At 34.0% G+C, this 24727-nt stretch overlaps 1 protein-coding gene across 10 annotated transcripts in view; it reads right to left on the bottom strand.

Annotated features, from left to right (window-relative positions):
* MYCBP2 (MYC binding protein 2) overlaps window positions 1–24727 on the bottom strand; it is a 255562-nt gene that overhangs the window by 99809 nt on the left and 131026 nt on the right. For all 10 annotated transcript variants that reach the window (XM_046664365.1, XM_046664367.1, XM_046664368.1 and 7 more), the window contains 13 exons: window positions 21675–21866; window positions 19327–19533; window positions 18328–18459; window positions 16774–16952; window positions 14230–14372; window positions 12423–12523; window positions 11508–11726; window positions 8851–9076; window positions 7700–7818; window positions 6707–6794; window positions 4348–4397; window positions 2015–2187; window positions 364–508 (listed from right to left, as the gene is read on the bottom strand). In XM_046664365.1, the coding sequence (XP_046520321.1) occupies window positions 364–508; window positions 2015–2187; window positions 4348–4397; window positions 6707–6794; window positions 7700–7818; window positions 8851–9076; window positions 11508–11726; window positions 12423–12523; window positions 14230–14372; window positions 16774–16952; window positions 18328–18459; window positions 19327–19533; window positions 21675–21866 (1974 nt within the window). The remainder of the gene's footprint in view (window positions 1–363; window positions 509–2014; window positions 2188–4347; window positions 4398–6706; window positions 6795–7699; window positions 7819–8850; window positions 9077–11507; window positions 11727–12422; window positions 12524–14229; window positions 14373–16773; window positions 16953–18327; window positions 18460–19326; window positions 19534–21674; window positions 21867–24727) is intronic.

Raw genomic sequence — 24727 nt, 5'->3', positions numbered from 1 at the left:
TTTTAAAAAATATATACAAAATTTAAAAATGTATTCTTTCATTGATTTATTCAACCACTGTGTATTGAGGGCTGTCCCTCTACGTGCTTAGCACTCTTTATATGGACACTTTCTTATCCCTCCTTTGAATCACCATAGCACCTAGCAAAATATAAAAAACAAACAACAAAACATGTAACTTGGAAAAGTGGGGACTAATTAATATCAACACATTACTTAAACATTTTTTTTTTGGCTTCCTCTATTATGTCTATGTAAAAAGGGGACACTGCACATGGACTCTACGTACTTGCCACTTCTAAAATTTCTTTAGTTATTATAGTCAGTGCACAGATCCTACTAATTTAATTCTGATATAATTACCTTCATATTGGGAACATGTACCACATCCCCATACTGGTCTTTTGTTTGAACAGTTATGGTAGTAGGCCAGCCACAACGAATGTCATCCTTATTCAGGATCAAGGACGTTTTCTGAGGGTCAGCATAGGAGTCTGGCTGAAGCCACCTAACAATAATAAAGAAACAAAACAAATATTCATCAACATCTTCAATGATTAACATGAAATTAAGCCAAAGGAATAACACTGTATCAAAAAAAATACTGAAACAAGATCTTCATTTGCATTTCAGTGATAGTCACCACAAGTGTGTCCCTTGGAAACTGATAATGACAAATTGATTAAAAAATATGACAAAGCACATGAGATTTAAATAAGACAGAAATAACTTTAAAATCAGGAAACTTGAAATTTTAACTATAGATGATTTAAAATAACCAAGAAAATGAATTTGAGTTGTGTATAATTTGAAGTCCTGAGTATATTCATTCTTACTGAAGGAGACCTGCCTTAATTTCCCAGCCTAAAAACCTGGGAAAGAGCAGCTTCTCTGTAAAAGCGGGAACAGAAATGGCATTCTGCCTGCTTGAGAGCAGTTAGGTTCAAGACGTACTGTCCATCTCTACACAATTTCTCAACTATGTTCCTCATTACCTTCCTTTCCAGATAAATTTCATCAATTTTCTATACTTTGTGATAGCCATTCCTGAGTTCTTTTCATGGTCTACATTCAAGCTGTCCTGTGAAATGAGTAATAAGTAATCCTGTCATGTGTTACATAAAAAATGTCCACAAAGATAGCAGTGAGGCTGACTTAAAAGATTTTGTGTTACTCTCCCATCACCATTCTGGTTTTTAAAGACTAAAGAGTAACCTCTGTATTTTTAAAATTAAAACCAGAAAGAAGTTAGATTTTTATTTTTTTGGTGAGGAAGACTGGCCCTGGGCTAACATCTGTTGCCTATTTTCCTCTTTTCGCTTGAGGAAGATTGTCCCTGAGCTAACATCTGTGCCAATCTTCCTCTATTTTATATGTGGGATGCTGCCACAGCATAACTTGATGAGCAGTGTCTAGGCCCACATCTGGGGTCCCGACCCATGAACCCCAGGCCACCAAAGTGGAGTGCATGAACTTAACCACCAGGCCACTGGGCTGGCCCTTGGATTTCTATTTTTAACTAGTAAATCCATTAAGTCAGCATAGTTTTCTTTTTCTTAAAAGATAAAAGCAAATAGCAACAAAAATAAACGAGAACTCCAGAAACTCATGATTTGATTTAAATTCTAAATTTATATTTGCATTGATTGTGGATTTGAAAACATTCATATTATTAAGATAAAATATGGTGATAAATCTAGGAGTTTAGTCTATATATTAAATATTACTACCAAATACGCAGACTTCTCAATTATACCATGCATTCCACATGCTTTTTAAATAAAAGTTCACCTAGGAAACTTGAAAACAATCAACTAACAACTAGCATATATTTAAAAAATATTTTGAAATATTAACTACCATTTTATAATTCAGGAAGTTCAAAACACATAGACCAGATTATTTTAGGCAGCATTTTAACATCCTAATGGCTCCCCTTTCACTTCTCTTCAGAAATGAAGACTGAGGCAAGCCCTGAAAGAAATAAATAATTATAGCACTTAAAGGACATTACCTTGCAAGCCTTCCACCACTTGATCCGGGAACACAAGCAATAAAATCATCCAGAAAGGACTGTTCATTGCTTTGGATTTGAAGTGGTAAGTTTCCTTCAAGGGCCTCTAATATAGTTGGTGAATGAGAAAGAGCTAAACCCTTTCCAAGAATACCAGAATGGGTTTTGCACACCTGTTGGGTAAAAGAGAACATTTAAATATTTTACAATATAAAATTTTAATTACATGAATTTTTTGAACTTGCACACAATTTTTGATAGGTCTTTTTGGGGAAATCATCTTCTGCCCAAGCCCCAGTGTTCCTTCAGCCTATAAAGCAGAAAAATTCCCGGAGAGAAAAATACAGGATAATACTTCCAGTCTCTTTCCCCCCACAAAAATAAGCGACTTATCAGAGATCTGCATGCTGGTTGAAATGGTGCATCTCCTCCCACTCTAGTCCCCTGCATGTTACATCCCCATTTGTCAGGAACAGGGCTCCCTTCTGTAGACAGCTGTGGCAGTCTCTCTCTTTTTGTGTCTCCAATATCAGCAGCTATCACGGGTAGGTTGTGTCTATTTTCTTCGGTGGGTGGGTACCAAGGTCTTGATTTGGGCAAAAAGTGGATGGAAGCCTGATTGTGGCTGCACATAAACTACATTAGCCTATCTAAGCCTTATTAAAGTTAAGAAAAAGAGGCATATAAAACTGGAATTTTAGTTCTCACCTATCTGACAAGCAAGCCTTATGTTTTGGAAAGACCTGCTTTAAATGCTAAAACTCTAGAAACTTTTTAATGACTACATAATAAACTTCAAAACATTTTTCATAGAAAAGGATGATACTTCCTGTACTATCAAATTTATACAACAGTAACTTGTGCAGTCTACAAGCTATGCAATTTCAAAAGTCATGATGTTTAAAATCAAACAGACTTGAATTCAAACCCTGGCTTTGGACAAGTTATTGCTGTGTGCTCTTGAGCTAACAAGTTATAGACAATTCTTGAATCTGTAAAATGTATAATCTGGTGATCAAATAATATATCTCTTCTGTGGTTATTATAAAATTTAAATTAAATAACACATAAAATGCACACTACATTGCCTGACAAGTAGTAGGTGTTTAAAACATGTTAGACCACAACGACTACCTTGCATGCGAAAAAGGCGTGCAACTGGGGACATTTTTTTTTCTTGAACAGCAGCACAATAAAGATCTCTTCATATCTGGCCTAAATGGCATTATATAAACCATAAAACTCCCTGTAATGATGAATAATACATGAGCTCCTTGATGGCTCTCCTTAACTAGAATGTTGTCTGACACATATTGTGTTTATTAAATGTTTGCTGAATTAATTTTTATTTCTGTATCTTAAGGTACGAAGATTTAACTCTTTTAACAGGAACAAAAGATGTTTTTAAAACCCAGCAGTTTCTTAACATTACTAAGGACACCATGGCTCCCTATGATTAGAGCATAGGGATCGAGAAGATGAATTTTGTCACCAAACAACCAGAGGTCATATTCTAGCCCAGTTGCTTACTAGCTGTGCAATTCTGGGCAAGTTACTTAAGTTCTCCAGGCCCAGTTTCCTTATCTGTAAATGGAGATAAAAGTCTCTAATTCATAGCGTTGTTGTGAGGACTAAATGAGTTAAAATATGCAAAGTATTTGGAATAGTACTTGATAAAGTTAAGATTAAATAAATGTTTGTTTTTATTACTAGTGCTGTGATCAATTCATTTCAGGAAATAAATAAAATGTAGACCACTAGCTGTGAGTTTTAGAAGACCTGGATACTAGCCTCTATCTCCCAATTAGCTGTGTACTTCGACAAGTCACACAACTTTGCTGAACTTCAGTTATTGGAACAGTAAGATACAAGAGATAATACTGACCTCAAAGTGTAACTGCAAAACCAGACAGATGATACTAAAGATATGGCAAACTATAAAGTGCTCTATACACAGTATTTAAATTACTACTACCAACACCTTTTTTCTCCCTTTTTTAACCGGTAAATAAAACTTTCAAGATCCAATTTAAATGTCCACGGCTCTGCAAAGCCTTCCCCTGCACCCCTGGCACTTGGTAGCTCTCCTTTCTCTCACAGGATTTATGTCTCACTCCAGAGTTAACACTCTCCACGCAGCATAGCAAGGACTACACGGGTCTCTCCCATCAAAGGGAGAAATTATGAGTTATTTATCTTTATAATCGCCAATGAATAGAATGAGGTACTTAATGAACGAGTTGTATGTTCAAGAAAAATAAGGTTGATCTGAGTGAAAATACTGCTTTTAAATTAATCTACAAAGTTTATCTTTACAATGTTTGGGACAATACCTGTAATGCAGCCTCTTCTAGAATTTCAAGATCTTCCTCTAATTCATTACCTGTTGTGTAAATGAAAAGTTTTACTAAAATATACCAATACTTAGTTAACTTAATGAATCCTTTGCATTTATACCTTTTTCACAATTCTGATATTCCAGATTGAAGAGAACTATTATCATTCTGGATAAATCTCAGTGGTTTACATTTTAAAGTGTAATTTTCAGTGTGAATATAAGCTATAATTCTCAAGCTTTGAGATTATTTTGAATTTCAGTATATTTACTCAAAAAGCATCCATCGAGTGATTCGCAAAAAATATAAACTATATTTATGTATATAAATGTGTACTTTTGAATTTAGTCTATTTCCTTTTCCCCCCCCAAAAATAGGGGAACTGATTATTCAGAATCTGAGTCTTTTTATTTTGGTTATCTTATAGAAGAGCTGTACCTTTAGTAAACAGTAATAACTTACAGGAAAACATAAGGTAGTGACTGTCTCCTCTAGCCATTTTCTGCTTTACTGCTTAATACAGAACATATTTTATTTATTGAATTTTCTTTGATAGTTTAATTTATAAAATGTTACTATTAAAGTAATACATGTTCAAAGGGAAATATTCAAATTATACACAAGTGTAGAATGAAAAATCCTGCCACTGCCACCCTTCCAAAGACATATGTTGTCAAGAGGTCCTTATGTATCGTTCTAGAAACTTTATGTGCAAATAGTAAGTGTATGCATGTGTTTGTCAACATACACACATGTACATATATGCGTATATTTATACACATATAAGATAATGTTTGTAAAAATGGGACTCTCTTCTGCAACTTGCTTTTCTCAGTTAATATAATTTGGATCTCTTTCTTCGTCAGGACATAGAGGTCTACTCTGTTGTTTTTTAACAGCTAACACATCGCATTGTATGGATGTAACATTACTTATTTAACCAGTTCTCAACTGATAGGCATTTTCATTGCTTCTAGGTTTTACAATCATTAAGCACTGCCAAATTTATCTTATAACATATATTTGTTGAGTATTTGTGCAAGTATGTATAAAAAACTGCTACATCAAAAGGTACATGCACGTAAAATTTAAACACTTATTGACAAATTTCCTCCAAAAAGGTTGTACCAATTTTCTTCATGTAAAAAGAATACAAGATGTCTTATTTCCTCACACATGTATTAACATTAAGTAGGAGCAAGGGAACAGAGGAGGATGAAGGGGAGCAGGAAGAGGAAAGGGAATAGAGAAGGAAGAAAAGACAGAAAGAGAAGGGAGGAAAGAAAGGATTAAGTGGAAAGGGCAGTCTCAAAGGGAGAAGATACAGATGGAGTTTTGGGGATGAGAATTGAGGAAATACAACAATAATGCCTTTTATTCCCAAATAATGTGAAAATAAATTTTTACATTATGATGTGTGAACATCATAAAATTAGTAAATATTTTTAGCTTTATTTTCATCTTTACCATCTTGATTATACATCAACTTACATATCATACAACTTTGTATCATATAAAGAGACACTATGTCTGCCATTGCCTCATTTCTCTGTTGTGCTTCACAGGAAAACTCAAAGAGCTATTTATATTCAACCTGACTCCCCTTCCTGACTTTCCATTCTCCAACTCAACTCTAATAGGCCCTATATTCCTCTCATTTTACTGATATATTTCTTATTGAGTATATAAATAACCAACAAGTTTTTCAATTGAAGGATAAATTTTAATTGACTTCTCGGCCACATTAAAAAATGCCATGCATATCCACTCTCCTGGTTTTACTCCTATCTCATTGGCTGCTGCTTCGGTCTTTTTTACAGCCTCTTCCTCCTGTTTTGTCCATCTTTGAAGTTTTGCCAAGTTCCAGCTTTGATTCTGGGCTATCTTCTCTTTCTCATTTGCATTCCCTTCCTAGCTCATCTTTCACATGGTCCTATGTCTTTAGATATCAACTATGTTCAAATGACATTTCTACTGACTTGTGCCCTGAGCTCCAGACAATGAGTATCCAATTGATTACCTGATATGTCCACTAGGTTATTTAAGAAATATCTCAAACTTGTGGTTTAATAGTATATATCCAGTGCTTAACCCAGTGCCTGGCACGTGGCATATATGTGCATAAGAAGGGTGTTTGTGTGCATATGTGTGTGTGAATAAAAAAGACTAGAGAACACTGTTCAGTTTCTATTTAAAAAAACCAAACTACCAGTATAACGAGCAGTTATTGCTCACAAATGTATGTGACTAGCAAATTCACTTTGCTAATCTATTTTCAGAACGTTCTATAATAAACATATTCTTAAAATTTTTTTAAAAAATCACAAACACACACCTAATGCTTGACCAGACTTACCAATAGGAAGTGCTAGATCCTTTTTCATCAAAGCTGCTGCACAAACTCCACCAAGATTGGCTAATTCTTTTTCCAACTGAATGACTCCCTGGAGAATTACAAAAAAAAATCAGCTGCTTTAAAAATGTTTGAAAGATAAAAATGTTTGGAAGATAATATGGATTATCAACAAAATGTGACTTACATTCAAGCGTAACTTTTGAAACTCGGAGGAAGCATGTGTTAGCTAATGTTAAATTGAGGGGAAGAGATTTAATATAATGTCTCATGCTGGTTATAAGATTCAGCCTACAGGTTCATTGTCCAAAGAATTTTTCATTCATTATTTTGAAGGAACATGATCATTTTTTCACCTTGATTTTGTTTTATTGTATTATTTGAAACATTCAGAAGAGAGATTAAGTTAGGCCCATTGTGAAATTAGGTTCTATTATTTACTCAGAAAAGTATGGCCACCTATGCAGGTTTGGAACAGGCACAATTGTACTAAGTTTTTAAAGGCTGGGTCTCCTTGCACAGCCTTCATTCTCTTCATGTGTTAAAAGTAACAAAAACGGGGCTGGCCCCATGTCTGAATGGTTAAAGTTCTGTGTGTTCTGCTTTGGAGGCCCGGGTGCATGGGTTCAGATCCCAGGCGCGGACCTCCTCCACTCATCAACCATGCTATGGAGGCATCCCACATACAAAATAGAAGACGACTGGCACGGATGTTAGCTCAGGGCCAATCTTCCTCAAGCCAAAAAAAGAGGAAGATAGGAAGCAGATGTTAGTTCAGGGCGAATCTTCCTCACCAAAAAAAATCAATTAGCATAAACAGATCACTGAATAAAATTAAACTACAAAATATTAAATATTAAATTATTAAATTTATACATCCTAGCTTAAAATAAATTTCAGACTTCTTAAATACAGGAAGCAAGCACAATAGCAGTCAATAGCAGCCCTTTGAAACACAGTCTTTCTTAAGAGAATGAGAAGATAGTTCACTCTTACCTCATCAGGTCCAGGGCTAAACTCATATCCAATTGCAAAACATTTGAAACCATAGAAAGAGGCTTTCTCATCTTTCACATAATCTGACGCAGTCTCCAATGAAAAAAGGGCCTCATTTCCTAAGGAAAAAAGGTAACATTGAGCTCAAAATCTGAAACAACTTTATTAAAATTTCCCTATTTTTCATCCATCTCAAGATAGGTAGCAATATAAATCAGATACCAAAAACCTGGTCTTGTTTTGGAGTCCCTATATCTACTTAAACAAAACTGTGCTAAAAACACTAGAAAAAATAGAACCATCTGAAGTGAACTGTTATTATTTTTCTTTTTGATCAAATTCTCCTTAATCAAACGTCCTACATGAACAATCATTTTTCAGTTATCTGTCAATTACTGAGGTGACTCAGCTTGGCCTTTTCTGTTTCAGAGTGAGCAATCCTCTGCCCTGGCATTTAGCTTTGTCTGATCTCTTCACTAACAAACAAGGCAGGTCAGATTAGAAGAAGGAAGTTTCTGAATTCAAATTGGCTCTTAGTTTGAGGGATCATAAGAGTAGTTATGGTTAACTGGTTAAAAAAACAACAGACTACATATAGTTTTAAAAACTTACAAACTTTCTTTTAAAGGAAAATACTAGTAACTGCAATAACAAAAGTGCACTTGTTCTCTCTCTTTCTCTCGCATGTGTGCATGTACCCCCTAGCCCACCAAGCCTGAAGGACTGAAAACAATAGTTTTAACACAACTCAGTGGGTTAGGTGGTTCACCAATTCTCTTGAAAGGGTGGAGGCCTCCATAAGTTCTCAAAATTTAGCACTGTTTGGGAAAATACAAGATCTAATCTACTTTTGCTATAGTTTGGTCCCAACTATACAGACAGCCACTCCTAAATATTAACTCTACTTTGGTCAAGCTAATCTTTTTTTCATAAGATCCTCAAAACATTCTCTCTTCTAAAACTCAGTCATGGTATGCCCCTTGTCTAGAGAGTCTTCTTTATTCCTCAGCTGCAACCCAGAGACACAACAGGTCTTAAAGAAATCCTTCTAAAAATTAAATAAAGATTTTCAGTGATGTATCCTTACTAAACACAATCATTGTAAGCGCATATATTCTACCATATAAAATAGAAGAGAGAAAATAACTTACCTGGCAACACTAAAACCATAGTAGGCCACCCAGAGGATCCCGAAAATTTCTTTAATTCTATCCAGGAATTAAGATTTTCATGAACAGATGTCAATTTTGGTCCATATCCTGAATTCTGAACAGTTCTGACAGGAATCAACAAACGGAGGGCATCTTCTGACTGTGCAGTACCACACTGAGGGTCAAATTCGATTGTCATCCACCGTACACATTCTGGGAATGTCACCTGAGGTCAAGAGGCAAGACACTTACATTTGTTAAGAAGAATTAGACTTCTGCTTTTTGTCTATTTTAGAAATAGGACCTCATACTGTAAAGATGATATTTTCATATAAATACACTGTAAAATAAATTTTAAGTAAGGAATTAATAGAGCAGTTTAAATATGGTCAGAAATCAAGGTAGTAATTAATGTTCATTATCAATTGTCCCTACTCCCCACTTGCAATATCTAGTGCTTTATACCTAATTGATTAATATTACATTAATAATGTTTTAAGTACATGTTGATATCTTTAGAAAAAATATTACAAAGCTGCTTAATTTCCATAAACATTCAGCTATCTGATTTCTTTGTGGAATAGTTTATTTATATAATAAATTTTTCATTTCAGTCAGTATGCATTTAAGGAATATAAGTGGGTCAGTGAAAATACAACTTGATAAGTACAAGATAAAGATACTAATAGAAAATGAATAAATAATTAAAATGTAAGGTTTTGGCATCATTTGTTTTATTTGTTTTAGTCATAGGTTATCTACCATTCATAGTATCTGTTACAAATGCTTCTTTTCATTAGCAAAAAAGCTTGACAACTTCACATATTATGAGTATATTATATATAAATATAAACGTGTGCACACACACACACTTACACACTTCATAAAAGCCTAGATTGCCATAGATTTGACTTGGGACTATGTAATTATTAAATTATTATAAAACAAAGCAAGATTTAAAAAGCAAGTCCTAAAAATCTAGAATAAAATAAAACAAAAGATGCCAAATGTATACCCAGTTAGTGGTATTCGCACAGAGACAGATTATTCCCATTTACTTTAAAACACAGTCATTTCTCCATACACCTTAGTTGGGATATACCCAAAAGACAAACAAAAACACACACACACATAGAGGAAATGAATAATTAAGTGACTTTCTAATTCTAAAATTGACGATGTAGGAGAAAGGAGACTCAGGTGTAACATCCTGTGGTCTTTATTTTGAATTAGTATCATCAATACAAACTCATAAGGTATTTTATCTTTAAAACAATACATATACACATAAATGTGTCTCTACATAAATATATACACACATACACATAAATATATATACACACATATAAAAACAATATGTGCCTGTGAGTATAAATACATGTCTGTTTATACGTGAGTGTATGAACTAGTTCTGTGCAACATAAGTATCTAGAAACAACCACCAAGCCAGGAGAAATGAGCATCCTTAGAGCCAGATTTCGGCTTTTAAATACCCATCACCATTGAAAGGAACAAGGGCACTTTGAAAAAATGGTTGGTTTCAGATCTGAGGCACGAAAGGTATAAGATGGGCCTGGAACCTCTTATGATACCAGAGAGCAAGTATGCTACAGGACTACAAAAAGTGCGTCTACAGGACTCAGGAGGCAAGCTGAAGAGGCTCCTATCTGACAAAGACACAGAAACCAATGTCTTTAACAAGTACAAAAAATAACAGATGGAGAGGGACCTATAGATTAAGAGAGACTTAAAAGACAGACATAACCAATCACAATATACAGATTTTATTTGGGTTCTAATTCAAACAGCTTAAAACGTGTATATTTGATGACATGATGGAATTATTTGTATTTTTAGTGTGATAATATAGTTATTTTGTACAGTTCCTTGTATTTTAGAGACACATAATGAAATATCCATGACAGTGCTTTAAAATAATATAGGAAGGGACAGAGTGGGACAGAGTGGGACAGAGTGGGTGGGGAATAAACGAAACAGGCTTGACCAAGAGTTGACAACTGTTGAATCTGGGATGACGGATAAATGGGGTGACTGTACTAATCTGTCCTTTTATATGTTTACCACATTCTACGATAAAAAGTTGAATATTTTACAAGCACATAAAACTTATAATTAAATTGATGAAGTGGACAAATCCTCCTCCTCCTCAATTTACATGATACAATTTAAAAAGCAAGGAATAAGGATTTTGAATACTCTATAATAACATATTTATAAATGTTTTATATGTATTTTTTTACATTATATATATAGAGTACTTTAAATCCTACTTTGGGTGTGTAAATTTTCAGAGCACACGCTGTGACACAATATCAGTTCAAAAAATATGATTTTTAAATTTTAATGCTTATATCCTATTACAATCTATAATATGCAGATTAGCTTTATATATTGCACTCTACTTATAAAATGTCATCAGAACAACTCTCATAAATCCTACAAAACTATACTCTTAATTGTAAAAATTATGTCCTAAACCTTCTTGTATATCTGCTAGTACCTAAACATCTACTGATTCTCTGTATTTAAACCCTACAAAAGAAGTTATACTTCTGAACAAAGTATCCTTTAAGATACTGCTATAGAACGTCCAACCCAGGTTTTAAGTTTCAGGTCTCCCTGGAGTTGGTGCCCACCTTGTAATGCATCACACACGCAGGTTTATAGGGGTGCTCACTCTCTATGACAGCATAGTGATTAGAGGTTGTGCAAGCAGAGAGGCCTTGTTCAGGCTGGTTTCCTGTGGTGCTGTCTGTTGACTGATTAGGATTGAAGGCAGGGGGTGCATACTTCTGATTCAAAATGGCGACTGAGGGCAGCAGCTGTTGGACAAGGCCAAAGACTTCTACAGCCACCTAATATTAAAAAAAAAGATTAAATGTGATAATAAATGTGAAAGTTGTTTAAAATTACTAATTACTATAATTATTGGTTAACCCTATTAGTAAAAATTTCCATCTAGAGGTTTTTCTAGTTAAGCTTTCATTCAAAGAGAAATTTGCTCTATGGGGCAAAAAAAAGATTTATCTTAAATGTCTTAGATGTTATATGAAAATAACCTAATCTATATTTTTGAACACTTCTGTCTTTTTGTCATCTGCAGTAAACTAGGTTTTATTCAATATTTAATTACATCAAAGAATAAATAGTTTATGATTTCTTCCATGTCTTGAATCTTTCACTATTTTAAAACACTCCTATCATTTTACATTGCTATTTTTATTCAAAACAGAAAAAGGATAAGGCACCAACTTCATAAATTAAAAAAATCTTAGTTAACTTAATCTTTCCTTACATCTCATATTTCTAAAATATATTTCCCATTCCCAAATTCTTCAGATGTAAAGCCAATAAGTAAGCATAGTAACCCAGTAAACAACACTAAGAACAGAGAGGTTTAACTAATAACTTCTACCATTTAACATGTCCACCTCTGCTTATTATCTACAACCCAGGTGCCTCAAAGATTAAAATATTTTAAAGGAAAGATACAAACTCTAAAATAATTATATTTAAAAAAAGATTCAAAGTTATAGAATTAAATTACACACCTTGGGAATAGCAGCAGCTACTGGTCCTATGTAGGCTATAATAAGGGGAAGCAGCATGGAAAACAGACTGGAAGAGCTAAGCAGTTCTGGAATGTCATCAGCTAAAAAAGGCATTAAAACTATAGTTAGAAGGCAATTTCGCTGTAATTTATATTTTCTATACTAAATCTATATTCTTTTCTCTTGAGCAAAAGTATAGTTGACGTTGACTGAGTGCTTATAAGGAACCTGGGACTATTCTAAGGGCTTTCTTTACATGTGCTACCTCAATTAATCCTCACAATAAGATACTTGTATTATCCCACTTTTTAGAAAGGGAAATCAAGGCACACAGTGTTTAAGTATCAAACCCAAAATCATACACCTGTAAAATGATAGCGCCAGCATTAGAACCTAGAGTAACAGCCATAATTTTAAACCACCACTCTTGGTGTCACACATGGCTATACATGTGAATTAGGTAAATTACTTCATCTGTGTGCGCCTCAGGTTATTCATCTGTAAAAGATGATAATAACAGTATTTCCCTCATTGGACGTTGTGAAGATTAAATGAGTTAATACATGTAAAATGCTTAGAACAATTCCTGAACATTTTAAGCACTCCAAAAACGTTTGCTGTTATTAAGCTATAGTGCCTTCTATTTTTCTAAAGAAAACACTTTGCTGATGGACATTTTAATCATTTTCTATGAACACGGCACTGGGAAGATAAGCTGTCTAGATTGTGAAGACTTTTACATTACAGGCCAATTATTCCCAAATACTCATCTCCAGATCTGCTATTGCATCAGAACAGGCTGGGCACTTATTTAAAATATAGTTTCTCACCCCAGCCTAACTCCCTGGTTTGGATGGGCCAAATATTCTTTATTTTTACAAGCTTTCCAGGTAATTCTGACAGGCAGCTCGGCTTAAGAACAAACGTTACAGATAATATAGTAAGGAGGGAGAGGTGAGTAACAATTAATGTTTTTGTAAATACAGTGACATGTCGCTTAATGACGGGGATATATTTTGTAAAATGTATTATTAGGCAATTTCATCATTGTGCAAACATCATAGTGTATTTACACAAACCTAGATAAGACAGCCTACCACACACCTAGGCTGTATGGTACTAATCTTATGGGACTACTGTCGTGTATGCATTCCATCATCGACCCAAAAGTTATTATGTGGTGCATGATTGTATAACATTGCTGCCAGTGTGGAGGATGACTAGATAACTAGATGGGGAAGGAGGGAAAAGCGGCAGTGAGATTATTAGGATGTTATCCATCCATGAAAAAGAGCACACGTTCTTGTACCACGGCAGCCTGAACTATGGGAGAAGAGAGAGAGGAATACAAACTGGAGGGTTTCTGCTGGAAGAACTCATAGAACTCAATTTAGACAAGTGAACTTGGGGAGATGTTTAGGGTTATCCAGACCTTCGGGTGAATGGTGATACCATTACTGGAAATAGGACATACAGGAAGAAAAGAAGGTTCCAAGGAGAAAACAAAATGCTTTTTGACTACTAAATGAAGGATAAAGCAAAGACTCAGTTTAATCAAGAGTTGTTCTCTTACTGAGTTAACTAAGAAAATAACAGTATCGAGTAATTGCTTTTGAACATTCTAAAAAATTCTGCGTTGGAGTATTAAGGGTTTGGCTGACCCAAAATGAAAGCATGTGTTTGCAGATCTACAATGAATAAAACACTTGGATTCTATAAGATGGTTCCTCTTCAATAACTCTGTGCATAAATTAGGGAACAAAGAATCTAAAATATGCCTATGAAGAAAGTAAAAGAAAAGTCTTACCATCCACAGCAAGAGCTCTGTGCAAGAGGTCTTTTGCAGCTCGAACAACAGTGCTTACCACAGAGAGAGCTCTGCTACAGTTTTTATCTTCTTCATTGGCCTTGCTCAGAAGTTGCGACTGTAAATCTCCATCAAACTCACTCCTGTAACATGAGAAACACATGAGATTATTTAACATGGTAGGTAAAATACAATCTAACTCTAGGAATCATATCTAGATCAGAGCTTCTCATTTAAAGTTTAAAAAGTTAAAGTTAAAAAAAGTAAGTATGTAATCATATAATTTCAAAAAGTGGCAGGGCTTTGAAGAAAAATAAAGCAGGATAAGAGCATAAAGTTATTTTAATAAGATCAAGGACAGCCTATCTTAGGAAACCATATTTAAACAAAGGCCTGAATTATCTTAAAAAAAAAAAAAAGGATCTGAGGGAAAAGTATTCAGGCAAAAGGAACAAGAAGATAAAGGTTCAGACAGGAACTAGATTGGTGAGCTCAAGGAATAAGACGAAGGCAAGTGTGACTGGAATGAAAAGAGAACAGTGAAGGGTGACAGGGTGGGCACGGTAACCAGGAGTCACGTGATGTGACGTCTGGATGCCACAGTAACAACTTTCCATCTTACACTGCACTGGGAATGGGAAGCTGGGAGAAGATTTTGAGCAAGAGCATAACTTGATAGGATTTACATTTCTCTAAGATCACTCTGGCTGCTGGCTGCCCTGAGGAGAACTGACTGTAGAGGGGCAACAGTGAAAGGAGGGAGAGAGTGGTTTAGAGGCTATTACAGGGACCCAGGTAGGGGTAGTGATGCTTGGACTATAGACCGTTACTTACGGGAGTGGTAGAAAAGGTCAGATTTAGGACATTTTAAAAGTACAGCCGCCAGGTCTTGCTGATGTAAAGTGTGAGGGAAAGAGGGAAGTCAAGAATGACTCCAAGGTGTTTGGCTGTAACTGTGTATGGGGAGGAGTACTTGGGACACATTAGTCTAAGATGTCTATGAGCCAACTCCCTAGAGCATTACAGAGGACATGTGTGGCATAGTGGTTAAGGGTAGGTCATCTGAAGCCCAATTTCCTGCCTACAAGCCCCTGGACCATAATTTACTAGAAGTGTGACTTTAGGCAAGTTGTTTAACCACTCAGAGTCTCAGTTCCCTCCTCTATAAAGCAGGGACAGGAAAGCGCCCACCTCATGGAGTTACCGTGAGACTAGCTGAGATAACAGGAAGAGCACCGAGAGCACTGTGTGGCCTAAAGTGCTCAGCACACATTAAGTGCCACCATCATCACCACTGTTGTCACTCAAATGAAGACATCAAGGAGGGACCTGGATATTCAGTCCAGGGCTCAGAGGAGACGAAAGCTAGAGATAGACACTTGGAAGCCATCAGAGTAGGATGGCATCTAACATTAAGCGATTTTAATTTTTTTTAATTTAGTTCATTTTAAATTTAAAGCCAAGGGTATGTGAAACTTGGTGGAAAACATCAAAATATCTAAAACATTGTATTTTGTATAAGATATAAAGTCTGGACAGCAGATGCTTCTAAGGGGCTCTCCAGCTTTTTGAAATATCTAACTCTTCTTTTGTGCATAATATGGTTTTTAATCTACGGTTCGAGAAAGAGAATAACGTACTGTTTATCATAGTGCTATGTAACAAAAAATGTTTTTCATGATTAGGGTAAAAGAACTAGAAAGTTTTTGTGTCTCAGCAGCAACATGCCACTATGTAGCTATTTAACACCTACTATTTCTATTCTACTGTGCACAGAAAAAGCACAAAACTGACATCTAGGGAAACTGTTTTGTACTATCTGTGTCTCTAGATCATTTACGAAGGAAACAGAGGAAGCAGCAAGCCTCTGAAAATGAAATGCAACTTCAGTGATTTGATGCTGTCAGGCTGAGAACAAATGCAGTGAATGGTACTGCCTACCACCTACAATTCCAGCTAAGTTTCTAGAAAAAATTCACACTTAGTGAGAAATGTATATTTAAAGTTTTTTTTAAACCCTAAATTATCATTCTTTGTTTTCCAGTGTTTGCATAAGCAATGATTTTTGTTAAAGATACTATAAGAAATACATCACTATTATATTCTAGGGCCCCAAGGACTAGATTCACAGACATCAATATTCTGCGGACTGGATAATAAGATCAAGGCAACTCTAATACTTGGGTAGAGTTGATCAATAATGTTTGGTATTTTTAAAAAAGAAATGAAAAAATTCCATTTAAATTTGAAACTGTAGACCACAACCTATAAAAGTGACAATGGCACACAGGCTCAGTACATATAAAATTCAAAGATATTAAAGAAATAATGATAAAAAACATGTTAAAGAATTCACCTTTAGAGTTAACAGTGAATTTATATATTAAAATGAGACCTTTTTATATGAATGAGCGCAAGTATGTGTAAGGAAGATACAATGTATAATTTAACTATACCCACCCACTTAGCATTTTTCCTTTGGTAGTAAATTGCGTATGTTCTACCACTTTAAAACAGCCCCCTTACCTCTACACACACACCTACCGATAGTAGAGTATCTGTGGAATCTGCCCTCTGGTTTGGTTCGTGCCGTTACTACTCAAGCTGCAGGTGCTGAACGTAAACGTCACACCGTCAGGGCACTGAACCGTGGTCATTCCTCCATCTCCATTGGCTGTGCGGCTCCCATAGTTCCTCAAGCGTACAGCATATTTAACATTCTCCTTCACGACAAAGATGTAAGACATGTTTAAATTTATTCATAATGTACACAGGGTATAAAAAAGAACTCTAGCAGTAAACTGGGCAAATATACTGAATTTCTTTGTCATATTTATAGACAATCTGGTTAAATGAGTTTTTAATGAATCAAACAAGATGATGTTTATTAAACACTTACTGATGTTTATTATGTTTAACAGAAACTATCCTAAGTACTTTATGTAATTTAATCAAATTAATTGTTAAAACGATCTCATAAGGTAAGTACCATTATTATCCTTATTTTACAGCTGAGGAATCTGAGGCACAGATAAGTTAAGTAACTTGCCCAAAGTAACACAGCTAATAAGTGATGGAACTAGAATTTGGGAATATGGGCAGTGTAACTCTAGTTCCTGCTCTTAATCATACTGTAAAAAGTATTAACCATAATAAAAGATGTTAAAGACATAAGTTAATATTTTTCTTTGACAAGTTTAATTTTTGAAGTAATTTTAAATATGGGAAAAAATAATGGTGAGTCTATTATATTTTTATTTTAAGAGACACTCAGAGACAGAAATAGATAGGCAGACAGACATGGGAAAAAATATCCACAAGAAAAAGTTGTCCATAATAAGATGCACTATACATAGAAAATGTGAGATATGGATACTCGTGCCTTATGATCCATGATATAAACTTCATAATGAAGGTTTTTTGTTTTTTGGTATTTAACGTCTTTTTGATGAAGTCTTTGATAAACTTACCTTATCCAAAATTCTGCCCTATAATGAAAATCATTACAGTTGAATTCATAATTACTCTATTGACAATTACTTTACCATTAAGTACAATTCCTCTGTTTTGCTAAATAGTTATTTACTACTAGAAAATTAAATTATATAAAGTAATAATAACTTTAATAGTTAATACTATCAATAAGACCACTTATTTTTTAAGAGTTTTGGCACAAGAGAAGGAAAGAGAGGAAATAATATTTATTGAGTTTCTATACTGTGCTAGACATTGAGGCAAGTATTTTATTCTATTATTTAATTTAACCTGAACAACACTACAATGTAGGTATTCTCCTTCCCAATCTACAGGGAAGTCTCAGAGTGGTTAAATGATGGTGAGTCCAATGTCTTACAGCGAATATGCGGAAGACCAGATATCTGAAGCTAGGTCTGTGTGACTCCAAAACCTAACAATAGTTTCAACTATATCAGACTTTAAGAGATCTTTTGCAAAAATAGAATACAGTACCATATCAGGAATATAGTAGATACCCCACAAACATTAAAAGCATCACATAAAGGAATCCTTTCACTATTTTTTAAGTAAACTACCTAAGAATACCTCTTATTTACAAAAGAGATATGCCGTTAAATTTACCTTTAAAGGAACAACTTTGTCAAGTCTGATTTCAGCTATATCACTGGGTGAATCATCTGTTGTATACGTTCCTTTGACTAATTCTAGAGAGGTCCATCTGTGAGAATGAGTTGAATCTCCTGCATGTTCACTCTAATTAAAACAAAAGAAAACAAAATCCACCATACTCTTAATTTTATTATATGAACAATTTTGACTTATAATCAATTATTGCTTTTAAGCAGTTTAGTTCCTTGCATATAAAATTATCTATTAGCATTTCCCCATACATACTAAAGAAATAATTTTTAGTACTTTATTCATGTTTTTCTGATTCCCTGAGGAATCTACAACCCAAATCACATAAATCGTCTTTTCTCATCTGATGTCTTAAAATGATTCTCACTTCCTCATAAAAAGAGTGCTATATCTAATTACAGAGCCTAATGAAGTATGAAAATAATTAATTTAAAATAATTGCTCAAAAGAACCAAGATAGAGATAGATTACTATGTATTAGGAAAAGAGTTACATGTTATCTTTCTGTCCCATTTTAATAAAACTTTGTGAAAACTCAGGTACTTTAAATAATTTAGAGAATATAGCAATATACAGCTAAATCAGTCAATAAATACTATCTTTACTAAGAATCACCTATTAGCACTCTATGACAAAATTGCTTAATCATTGACACAGGTAATATCAGTCTGAATATTGCTTTTGTTTCTTGAAAAATTACAGCAGTAAAAAAAATACTCAAGACTTGTGATCAGAGGCTTAGCTATACAATTTCTAGTCTTTTCATTTAAAATCTTCCCTTGAAGTGTAAAAACTATGAGGCAGGAGTGATCCAAAATGGCACACAAGCAATCATGTAAAATCACTCTTACAATTTCTTTAATGTCATCCCTCTATGACTCATCTGCTAAACCCTCAAAGATTTGGACCATCACCCTATAATGATGCTAAGCTCTGACACAAACCCACACAGCAAGATGAACACTGTAAGAGGGCACTTACATCATCAACCAACACCTCTAATTCATATTCATGAATTCCACCTCCACCATAGACAGAAAAACCAACCACAACTATTCCAGGTTTGTCTACTGAAAAACAAATTGCATCTGGGGACCCATTCCCAGTGTTCCAACTTCTTCCCTGACTTGTTTTTGTGAACCGGTTAGCACTGGCTTTAACAGAGTGAAGAGAATTAAGTCCATCAACCTGTGAACAACAAAAGCAATTACATCAGCAGTCTGTACCTGAGCGTTAATAATATACCTTTAACAAAACTACACAAAGGTTTTTAAGAAGTTCCATAAAATAATCTGCATTTAATAAGTGGGGTTAAATCTTCCTAAAGGTACATTCTACTGAGATTAATTAGCAATAAAACCAGATTTTATCCTTCAAATTCACAAATCAATATCACTTGACATATTTTCTTCTTTCAGTCATATTAAACCACACATTTTACTTAATTTATAATATCAGAACTGTGATTTGTAAGTTATCACATGAACATAGTAATGTATGAATGAATTATCATCCACTTTGAAAAGAGATACCAAAAGTTCCAACAACATTTTATAGAACAATAGTTTTCAAACTACGCCACACAAAGCTCTAGGAATTCTGCAGAGATAGGTATTCAAGTAAGAAGTGGACTCAAGGTTTGCCTCTTCAGTCAGACTGTCCCTCCTCTTCTCTGTATACTTTTCAAGTAAGACTTCACTTGCAGAAAATGTTCTGTCTTAAGTTTGAATATCACTAATGTACATTATGATAACTCTGCGTTCAATATTTGAACATATATATACAAGTACAACCTCACTAATTACAGACTTTCATTAGAGAGGATCAGAGAACCTATTTTGGTTTGAAACCACTTTTTAATTATAGAGCCTGCTTCTGATCTAATTGGCTGCACAAATTTGGAAGACCTACAAAAGGAAAACAATTGAAGTTTATGATTCTAGCAAGAATTACATACTGCTCTGGGAAAGAAAGAAATATGGATATCTAAGCCAGGACTTTTGGGAACTCCCAAGGTTGTATTTTAGGCACTTGCAATTCTGGACATTCTTTTTCATTAGAAAGGGAAGTTCACAGGGGATAACTAGATAGTAACCTTCTGAGGGAGAAGTACGCATTATAGACTTTTTCCTCCAGGACCTAGGACAGACGGCAAGCATATCATAGGCTGAATGAATAAGCGAAAAAAAATTTAAATTTTCTGACAAAGGCTTCAATGGCCTCCTAGGCCAAAGTCAAAGCTGATAAAAAAAGAGAGGAAGTGCTTCCCAGGGTGAGACACTAAAATCTGCTCAGGTGCATGAAATCATTTAGAAATCCTAAAGGCTAAACTGTCACTATGAATCAGTAATAAATGACACCAGATGCATTCATTCAGAATAGATTCTAAAATAAATCTATAAGTAAGAAAAAGCGAAACTAGTAATTATAACAGTAAAATACAGGAAAGATGTTCCTTAGTGAAAAACTTAAGACCTGGGGGCATTGAGTACATGCTGGTTATTAAACATTCATTTCAATGATATGAGATATTTCACATTATGACATAATTTTCAAAACCAATCTACTGTCTGCTTTTTTGGAAAAAAAACATTCTCCACATTCAGTCAAAATATTTAGATAAATTATAAAACAGAGTGAGCAGGGCACGGAAATAGTGAAAAATAACATTACTTTACAAAATGTAAAGGCACTTTAAAATGTTTCAAAGTCGTTTTCTCAAACATTATATTTGATCTTTTTAAAACTTTGTGATAATGGCTGTACAACAACGTAAATGTACTTAATGCCACTCAAGTGTACAGATAAAAATGGTTAGAATGGTAAATTTTGTTATCTATATTTACTACCATTTAAAAAACCTGTGATATAAGTGAGATTAAAAATTATTATTCCTATTTTACATACATATTTGTCCAGGGTCAATCAAGTGGGCAGAGCTAAGGTTTGAACCTCTTTACCTTTTCCCCACTGTATGTTATTATTAGTCCTACTTCTATTACTCATCACCCAGCGATGTGAACTACTTTTGCTTTTATTGGGACATGGCAGTGAGGCTGTGCAATGGAGCAGGTAAGGGGAAAACATACATTTTGTATTACTGTGACATCCTGGGTAAACTGACGAGAGAGAGGAAGCACATAAGAGTAGAGAAGGGGTATAAGAAAGGGAAAAACAAACAGCCTAGCTTGAAGGTATTTCTTTTCTTAAGGGAAAAAAAATACAATGGGGTTAAAAAGAGTTTCTACAAAGCCAAAGTATATGAAAAAAGAAACTATGAGGAAAGTTTGAACACGTACTTATTATCCAAACTCAAAATATAACATCACCTCAGATCCCAGGGCTGATGCTGTCAGTTCACTGACAATACTGGCCAGTAGTCCACAGGTGTTGGAGACCAGGTGGGAGGAGAACAGCTCATTTTCTCTCCTCAGGCTGTTCCTGACTGGGAGCACAACAATAACCAGCATTTTCTCCAGAACTTCACGGAAGCTTGTCATCCCTGAGATATTCTCTTCATTCTATGACACGTGAAAAAAAAAAAAAACATTTCCAAGATACTGCTTTATTTTCTGTCACATGAGTACTCAATTGCAAAATCTTGTCTTTCTAGATGATACCTTTAAAATTCAGACTTGAGTTTATGACTATAAACCTACCCAGTTGTATATGGAGTGTCACTAGATCTGCTTTTCACTTGGAAGTTTTTTTGAATGACTAGTCTCTGTATATTATAAAAACAGCACACATTTACAAGGTGTTTGTGTTTTTATTACCTTTGAGTCTTTTTCACTTATTCAGCTCTTCAATAATGATTGTATAAGACAGAAAAAAACTCTTCCTATTTAAGCTTTTTCTATGGGACAAGATCCTAATCTGAGATGATTATTTCTGGTATATTTAGAGGTAAAGCAACTGAGAAATAGTCTGTATAAATATATTTTCTAATAAAATTCTTTCTGTACATGAATGTAATAAAAATATGGAATTCTACTACAAATATTCCTATGCAGTTTTACAATTTCTACTGTACCAGATTTCATAAGTGAAGATAAGAAATCCCAACCTCTACCAATGGAAAAATTTCAAGATAGAAATTACACAGTCTTATTAAAAACCCATGGGAAAATTTTTTTTTCAGAAAAAAGGGAAAGATGATTTATTTAAAACTGATATCCAACATGAGCATTATTTATCTCTTTTACCATCTTCAATATCTTTTAGCCTATGTGAACAGAAAGCAAAATGCATTCAATTTCATCAGGGAGCCAATCATGACCAATGACCGTTTCAGTTTTACTGTGGAGTAGGGAATCAAACAATTTGGGACTCAGTTCCAGTTTTTTCATAGTGCCTCAACTTCATCTGTAAGATCAGGGGAACTATGTGCCATGATTCAGTTATCAAAATCACCTTGTTGCCCCCTGAGCAAGCAAGTTTTTTCACAATACTTACATTTCACACTGCTGTTACAAGACACAGTATATAAAACAGATTCAATAGATTTCATAAAGTGATAAAGTCTTAGAGTGAAAAAGGTCTTAGAGTTAAATCTCTCTTCCCAAGACAAATCAAATATGCACTTAAGTGCACTTTTAATCCATTAGAGGAAATAAAGTAACTTCAGTTAAAATCATCATGAGTGTTATTATAAATCACTCTCAACATATTTTTAATGTATAATCTTAGACCAGAAAAAGTCATTTGGAGATAAGATTACCATAACATTTAGGTTGATTTCTTACGTAATTAGTTTTCCTGGCTTTAAAATAATCAACTCTTGATTTTGTTAAAATTATAATTCTTTTATCCCTTACATCATTTTCATTCTCCAAAAACTTTACTTTTTGGAACATCTCAGAAAATTAGCTTTGGATGAAACTCAATCCCCAATTGTACTCCATAATCAATAATCTGGAAGGGCTTTATTTGGGGGGTGGGGCACGAGGATGAGTGGAGTGTATTTATTTAGTTATGTCCATTTAGTTTCTAATTAGTAATTGACAAGATTAATACAAGAAGCTTTCCATATACTCTGAAAACAAAGTTAATAGGGTCAATATGTTTTAGTTGAAGGACTAAAAAGAAAAAAAATTAGCACATCATTGTCCACTAAAATTTTAGAAAAAGGAACTCTCATTCCCCAGTGGTGGGGCACCCACTTAAGCAAGCTGACACAAGCTTCCTGGACGGCATTTTGGCAACTTGTAGCAGTCTTAACATGTTTTCTTTTGACTTAAGAATTTTTCCACTCCTGAAAATTTATTCTAGGAAAGTCACCATAAATATGCATAAAAATTTGTTCAATGATATTTTCAGCAGCATTGCTTAAAATACTGACATATTGGGAATAATCTAAATATACATACATATATAATTATATGTATATAAAGGATTAACTATATTATGCTATACTCAAATGGTAGAATTCTATAACATATTGAAAAGAAGGTAGAAGAATATATAATAACCAGGATATATCTTCAAAGAACATTAAGATAGACATACAAATATACAATTGTTAATAATTACCAAATGTTAGAACTTCTCAAAAATGTTTTTTACATATTTTAAAATTTTACTATATTTTTAAGGAAAACACTGCAACACTATAGGGAATTCCAAAAGAAAAACATAGATTACCCCTAACTTTATCACCTAAGCATTATTTTCATTTCTCAGTATTCTCTTCCAAAATACGTATTATATACATATTATAATATATGTATGTCTTTTGCTTACATATTTCACATAGTCATATACTTTTGGTTACTTATTTAATTTAAAAATTTAAAAACATCTGCCTTGATATTAAAAGTAAATATAGTTATTTTTAATGGCTGAACCATATTCTATCACGTTGATATATCCAAATTCAATTATTTCACTTAATGATGAATACTTAAGGTTCTAATTAAGGTTTTTCATTTTTCCTTTTAATAAAATACACACATATAGCTTTAGTCTTCCAATTATCCCTTGGATAATTTCCTTTGCAAATACTTATCCCACACAAAACTGAATTGACAATTTATCTTGTAAAAACATCTTCCAATTTACAGAACCCCAATTCAAGAGCTGTATTTATTTTTTCATTCCTGTCTCAACTAGTACCTAATTAAAATCTCAGTAAATAGCAAGTACACACTAAATACCCGCTGAAAGACTGAAAGAAAAGTATTATTTAGGCTAATCACATAATGCCATAAATCATCTATAAGTTTAGTAGGTTTCCTCATAGCCTCATCAGCATAGGACTTTATAAGAGGAAAAAAAATTATTTTTCCTGATCTTTTTACAAATAACTTGATACCTCAATAGAACTTTTACTCACATTTAATTACTAGTAAGGATGAAATTTTTCCCATGCTGGCTTACTGTC

Source organism: Equus quagga, chromosome 6 (assembly GCF_021613505.1).
Source record: "Equus quagga isolate Etosha38 chromosome 6, UCLA_HA_Equagga_1.0, whole genome shotgun sequence".
Lineage (NCBI taxonomy): Eukaryota > Metazoa > Chordata > Mammalia > Perissodactyla > Equidae > Equus > Equus quagga.
The sequence above is the reverse complement of the archived record's forward strand: the minus strand, read 5'-3'. Positions and strand labels throughout refer to the sequence as shown.